Genomic DNA, 7402 nt, shown 5'->3' on the forward strand with positions numbered 1-7402 from the left:
TGAGTCCCCATCCCTGGAGGTATTTAAAAGATGTGTAGATGAGGCGCTTAGGGACATGGTTTAGTGGGCATGGTGGGGTTGGGTTGATGGTTGGACTCTATGATCTTAGAGGTCTTTTCCAACCTTATTGATTCTATGATTCTATGTGCCAGAGAAACTTGTGTTTCGAAATATTTACTGTCAACTTGTTATTTAGCATAATGGCAGGGTAATAACAAACATCCAGAAATTAGACTTAAAAATCTAGAAAATATCCACTCTAAGAAACTTGCAGGGACATTTCTATAGAGCACACAGTCAACTCTAAGCAGCCGCACCCAGTGCAGGGTATGCTATGTGCCCTAGCAGTTAATGCTACTCTGCAGCAGTATGATGCAACTGCAGGTGTTGTGGAAGCTGGGACCTGGTTACATCGTCAACTGTATCTTCACAATACTCCTGTGAGTCAGGGAATTGCTGCTGACTCAATTTTATAAGTAAGGGAATTGGGTAAGAGTAGGCGCTCCGTGACTTACCTCCATCAGGTGGAAACCCATGGCAGAGGAGACACTGGACATGAGTCCTTCAAGTGCTTCAATAGGATCTATGCATTTGGCCCCCCCCTTCCTACTGTGAGATGACCTCCCCCACCTTTTGAAACTTGCCACATCACCACTACTCCACTCTGCTTTTTCTCCAGATGAAAAAAGACAGCTGAACAAAATGACAATCAGATGTTTTCATGTTAATAAAATAGTCTGAACATTGGGAAGAGCAACAGGGAGGAGACAACTCCCAGCTGGTATTGGCAAGGACTGGTACTATGATGCTTGAGTTAGATTTGCTAAGACTCTTATGCATCTAAATATAAACAAGCTCCTGACCGCTATTAAAGGCTGGCTCCAAGATATGACAAAACATACAAAAAGTCAGAAGGGATTTCTAAGGTTCAGAAAAGGAAGAAGTGACTTCCCATTTGCAGGCACTGTTAAATCCATTTATATCTGGCCAAAGGAACTGCATATATATATATATATATATGTGAGAGGAAGATGGTGGAGTCCAGTGGCAAAGCAATAACCAAAATTAAGATTTGCTAGATGACCCCAAAACGAATCAGTTACTCTGTCTGTTTTTCTACTTCTGAAGTGGAGATAAACAGTAGCTTCCCTAAGTTTGCTAAGTAGTCTGAGCTGCAGATACACATTATATTAGGATAAGAGCACAGTTGTTTCAAGAACAGACAATGATCAAATAAGGCAACCTTTAAGTTCTAGCAGTAACTAAGATTAGAAGGCTGATAAGTGCAAGAAGAAAGAAAGAAACTTTTCTTACCTCCATAATTATAAAAGGCATCTCGCTCTTTCATTTGAACCACTATCCCGACAACATCCACCTGTCTTACTGGATGTCCGTTATAAAAGAATATACCTAGACACAGAACATTCTTGATAAGCGTAACTATTTCTTTCAACATCCTAGCCTATATAGTCACATTTGTCAGTAAAAAACCATACTTTCTTACATATTTAATGTATCTTAAATTATACAATGCCTAGTCATGTGAAAAATCCCCTGGATCAGTGAGGACTGGGAACGCTAGAAGGAAGAAGTATCAGCCTTACTTAGGATACTAAAAGCTTGCTTTTGTAGTCAGAACTTTATTAACTTCTTGTTTTCTTGCACATTTGGATCTGAAAAACAGTTTGTTTGCTGCAGGCATTAGGGTTTTTGTAGTTGTTTTTTTGTTTTGTTGTTTCATTTTGGTTTGGTTTAGGTTTTTTGTTTGTTTGGTTTTTTAACATCTTCATCAGGCTTCAGAATGAATAAGAGAACACAATGGTAGCAGTTTGAGCTTCTCACAATGCAGCTGTTCCTGATTAAGGCAGAGCCTCCAAAAGGAAAACTAACATAATTCTGTCTTTCATTTCAAAAAGAACAGGAGCCATGAGGGCGGGGTGAGAGAAACAACCCTCTTAGATTGCAGAGTATGCTAGGCAGTCATCGTGGACAGCATCCTGAACTTCAGTTTCTGAAATAACACGTTCTAAAAACATCTCTTCAATGCTATTTTTGTGCATCTATAAAGATGACTTGAATAATAACAACACATAAAAACATGTCCAGGAAACTGTGAGGAATCGGAGCCCAGGGGACTTTGACAGCACTGAGGTTGCCACATGCTGTAAACCCTTTTAAGGGAGTGACAAATGTTGTTAACAAACACCGATGTAAACATTATACACTGAAGCTTCACAGTCCACTAGCAGGAGGATAATAGGGCAATAAGTTCCAGATATATCCCAGGCCAGCTAATTTTCAGTCAATGTGTTTTTTCAGTTTTCGAATACTGCTGCTTTACTGAAATATGCCATCTGGGATGATCAATAACTGTCTTCTAAAAACTAGGTAACTCAAGGGACTCAGAAGGGAACATTTGGCTCCGTACACTGTGGCAAGTCTTATTCTTACAAAAGGAAAGAAAAACACTGTAGCAAGGGAGTCAGAAAATGTTCTGTATAAAAAAAACCCAAAATCCAAAAATAACTTGTCCTACATAGCTGGCAGCCTTAAATGAGCCTGGAATTAGCTTTCTTCATGTAAGAAAGACAAAAACCACAAAGTTTCAGAAGAAATCGCAGGTGATCAGCCAAGCAGCTCATAAAGAGAAGTTTTGCTCATGAAAATCCACTGCAATGTTTTAAGGATGCATCTATCGCTGTCATCTTAGAGCTGGCTATACTAATTGTGCAGTCACTGGTCAGGTCTGGCATAGAGAATGTTTAGCAGGTCTGTCCACTTTTCTCTCATTCCATTTACCAGGACACCAATAAACACTGCTACAGAAACCTTCAATGGAGATGCTCCTGGTGTATACAATTATTCACCAAACCTTACAAAATCTCTATAAAAGAAGGTCTGGGTCAGTTTCAGGGTAAGTCTGTGGAGCAGAGACTCCAAGCTCTTGACTGTGTGAACAAGCAACATGTTATTATGTTCATTTGCCAGTTAGTAAACTGAGTTTTGGCAAATGACAGACACCAGATAAAACTGGTTCTCTCTACCCCTATAAACTCACGTAGAACTCCACCCTTACTCTCTGAGAAACTACCTGAATTCATTTGAAAGATGAAGTTATATTTACACTATTAAAAGTTGTTGAACTTGATGACTTCAAGGTGTAAATTGTTTCTCCTGACAGCTTATTTGTTCAAATTATGTTCATATTGGTAGCAATAAAAAATACACTAAGCACTTGAAGCTATGTGCAAGCACATTCAGTCAAGCTCCTAGTAACCCAGTAAATAACACACACATTAATATGATGTTACCGCAACAGGAAGCCACAGCAGCGGTATAGGGGGCTATAGATACAGAGCTCTGTAGGGCAAGTTCTGGTCACGTCTTTACCAGCATTACTGCGTACTGAGCTGTTTGCCATTGCTTTAATTATTATTACCTCCTTTTATTCTATTTGTAGCTTCCCTCACTTGTTGATAAGCTGTCACAATGCAGTGGTGCATGATAACTCTGAGAAAAGCTCATTTCCATGATGTGATTATGTGTTACAGCCGAGTTTGACACCTACTCTCGTTGTAAGGCCTCTAAGACAACACAATTGCTGTTTTTATCTGGGAGGTTTTCCAGCCTTCTTGTCACCATTTATAGCAAGAGAGTAATTGGCCAGGTTTACTGCTTTCCTCTGCGTTGTTTTAAGGAATTAGTCATTGTAGCATCAAATCCTAATGCTTAAAAATGGAAAGAAAAAAACTTATTAGGTCATTCAGTCCATTTCCTCAGGGCCAATGCAAGACCGTTCCGTACAGTAAATTCCTGGCAATCTGTATAGTCAGGATACAAACAATCCCAGGGAAGGGCATCCCACCTTTTTCCTGGAAAGGCTGCTCCACGGTTTAGCAGATGTCATTCTAAGGATGTTTTTCCTGACATTCAGTCTGTGTTTCTTTCCATTCCTCCTAGTTACAACTCTTTGTTTTGCACTCATTCATTCTTAATTACCATTACTTAATGACTGATTTATAGCCAATCATATACTTAGCTTCAGCTGGTCTTTAACAAACCCATTACAGGCAGGAAACATTGACAGCAAACACCTACCTTCTTCCTTCCCCAAAAGATTTTTTTTTAGTGTTTCTGTTGTGCTATCATTTATTGCCAATAAATAAGATACGCTGCAAGATGTCTCGTTTGATATATACACAGCACCAGGACAATGAACAAAATTCAGGATGTTTGTTCTATGAAATTTCATTTTATTCTTTGAAGTTTGGTTTAGAAAATGATACAGGATTGCAAGAAAGCTTAGTTGTGCAAAATGCCAGATGCACAGGAAGTGGAGAAAGCTCACATGCACCAATTTTAAAGGCTGATATCTTGACATGACAGATACCACTTCCTTAGCATCATCTTAGGAAAAAAAAAAGTAATAACAAAACAGAGAGTTCCTGAAGCACAAGACAATTCACTTAAGTAAAAGAACAGAAAGAGAAGTGAGAAGGGAAATTCAGGTAATTTAGAGGGGGGGGGAGGGGAAGAGAGCAGGATTGTACTTTCTAGGACTGTTCCCGCTTTTGTGAAATGTTTGTTGATGTTTAAGTTTAATTCTTCTGAATATGTTTTTGCATGTGTATGTACTAACATCCAAGTCCAAACTACAATCCTATTCTGCTGACATTGAATTGGTTTGTATTTTGTTTGAAAACAATTAAAATGTCTGTAATTGAAGCAGGAACAGTTTTTACCAGATGTATTTGCTACACCAGTACTACTATAAGACTACACACTTTAAAAAGGCCTCTAAGTACTACCCACTCTAGTACAAACACCAACAACAGACTGTAGCCTAATGCTTGCAATGGATTTAAGACAAAAAAGTCTCCCATCATGTTAAGTAACAAAGAGGTTACTGGGCTTTGCAGTTTGTGAAGTCCCTACGTACATAAAAATGGTTGCGAGAAGAGCAAAAGAACCACCAGTCCTTCATTTCTGCAAGAATAGCACTGCTGTTATCAAAAAATAAGTAAGAATAACAAAACCTACAAGGCAGAGCATATTCAAAGAGCTAAACAGATGTACCTTGTCCTTGTGGAGGGGGGGAGGGGGGGAAAGGAAAAAACCAATCAAAACACCAAAACCAAACCAAAACCACACACCCTGCTTAGGGTTTACTGCTTTTCCTCATTAGTTTTAAGTTCCTTGGGTTCCTCCCTGATAATCTTGCAACCTCGTCAAGCTTCAGTTTGGAATAATGAACACTTCTACAGTGGAAAACATAGTGCAGTCTATTTGAAGTCTTTGTAGTGAAAAGAGAAATTCAAGGTCAGACCCATGTTGCTTTAGACAATGTACACGTGTGGGTGATATTGGCTGAAGACCAGCAGGAAAGAGACTGCAAAGCATACAATTTCCAACAATGGTTAGGAAATAAAAGGTGTGGTGTAAGCTTCAGCACAGATGCCAGAATTTACAATAAGGTTGTTCAAATGTATGAAGCATGTCATATATCTATCATATCTAGAAATTAAGCAGATAAAACCTCAAAACCTGTATCTGTTTTATAATATATTAATATCCAGAGGAAAAAGCAAAACACATACACCCAGCAATGTCATCAACTGCCAAAATTTTGCAAAGAGAAGAGGCATAAAATCCTTCTCAAATGTTGTAGAGACAGTGGAAAGATATAACACATATGGCCAGAAAGGACCAGCATTTTTAGAATTAACTTTATCAGAATATAACAAGCACTACCACACAGAGGAAACACAACATTACCTTGATGTAAAAGAGGTTCTGTATCTATATATATATCTATACATGAGAGTAAGAAAAACCATTAGAACAAACACATTTTATTTTTCACATATATTTCACATACAGTCTGTTCTTAGAACTGTTAAAGATACTAATGTCACTTAGCTTAGGGGCACGCAAAATTACTTTACTGGTGTTTGTGAAGCATTCTGCAATCCCTGGATAAAGAGCACAATATAAATCAATTATAATTCTGTGTGCATCATAATCAGTGCATATAAGTACATACCTGGCACTTGTTTAGATTCTCTCATTTCTTTTATATCTTTAATATAGAGTCTTGCAAATGCAGAAAATACAGGATCCATCCCCCAGTGCAGAGAAGGTGTCTCTTCTTCATACTTCTTGGACTCAGACTGCATTTAAAACCTGTGAACACAGAAGAACTTACAATTATTTTCTACACAGGTAAAGCGCTGTTCACTTATGTTCCAACTGAATTAAAAAAATCGCTTGTGATTTTACACATAGTAACACAGCAGAGCTGATGAAGAGACACAGTAACTTATCTAATACAATGTTACCTTTGTGTCACCAACTGAAATATTCAAAATATCAATATTGATGATTTACTTAAAGTACTGAGACTCGACAGCAACAGCATTTTACCCAGCTCCTTCAAATGAAACAGAATTTCAGGGATTTCTCCTCTATGGACTGATAAACAGAGAACCAAATACAACACTTCTTTAAAAGAGCAGGATTGTGAGATACTAATGGGTTACTTTCGGTGCACTTGATTTCCTGCCCCCCCGCCCCCCCATCATTCTCTTTCCCTTCCGTAAGAGATCCTCCTCATTGTTCATCCCGTGCTTTATTGCAGTGGCAGGGGGAAGGCTTATTTAGAGATCCTCTCATTGTTCATCCCGTGCTTTATTGCAGTGGCAGGGGGAAGGCTTATTTTATATAAAACAAAACCAACTGGCCCTTCTTTATTTTGGACATACAGTCCCCAATAACTTTGTAATTGTTACTTTCCTCTTTTACCTCTTCAGATTTCCCTGTTTAATGCCTGCTATCTTCTGCCATTATCAGAGGCAATTCTCTGCTTATCACAGAGTTGATGTCGAAAAAACCAGCACTCAAGTCAGGAAAGATCCTTGTAGAGATTTCAAAGCTGAATATACTTTTTATTAGCTTCTCCTGTATGGATAGCTAAATTGTTCCCATAAAGCATTCAGGTCACCCTCGAATGGGTGTCAGCCACTTACAGCTGTAGGGCAAAGGTGGTAAGAGGACTGATTTTGAATAGCGTGTAATAAAGGCTAAGACTTGGCAGCTACAGTCTCCTGAGAGGGAGCAGCTCCCTGCTACGGGTTGCCAGTGATCCCTGTAACCTGCAGGAGACACTTCTAGCTACTGATGTAGAGGCAACATGCCATGAATATCACGATAGCATCTTGCTTCTTTGAGAAACACAGAGCTTGGATTCTGCATGATTTCTGTTTTCACGCTTAAACTTTAATTTGGGGCAGAAAAACAGAGTGTAGCACAACATGGTAGAGCATTGCAGACATCTACTCTACACTGCGAAAAGAACTGCAGATGACAATTATATTAATTTCCAACTTTTTAAAATTTTTTTATT

General features: G+C 38.7%; 1 protein-coding gene across 1 annotated transcript in view; it reads right to left on the reverse strand.

Moving 5' to 3' along the window:
• Positions 1-6176, reverse strand: part of STN1 (STN1, CST complex subunit) — a 30878-nt gene extending 24702 nt beyond the window's left edge. Inside the window, exons 1-2 of the mRNA XM_009277843.2 lie at positions 6044-6176; positions 1315-1410 (exon numbers count right to left, since the gene is read on the reverse strand). Of these exons, the coding sequence (XP_009276118.1) occupies positions 1315-1410; positions 6044-6176 (229 nt within the window). The remainder of the gene's footprint in view (positions 1-1314; positions 1411-6043) is intronic.
• Positions 6177-7402: the final 1226 nt, after the last annotated feature.

This window comes from Aptenodytes forsteri, unplaced genomic scaffold (genome assembly GCF_000699145.1).
Source record: "Aptenodytes forsteri isolate BGI_AS27 unplaced genomic scaffold, ASM69914v1 Scaffold15, whole genome shotgun sequence".
Taxonomy (NCBI): domain Eukaryota; kingdom Metazoa; phylum Chordata; class Aves; order Sphenisciformes; family Spheniscidae; genus Aptenodytes; species Aptenodytes forsteri.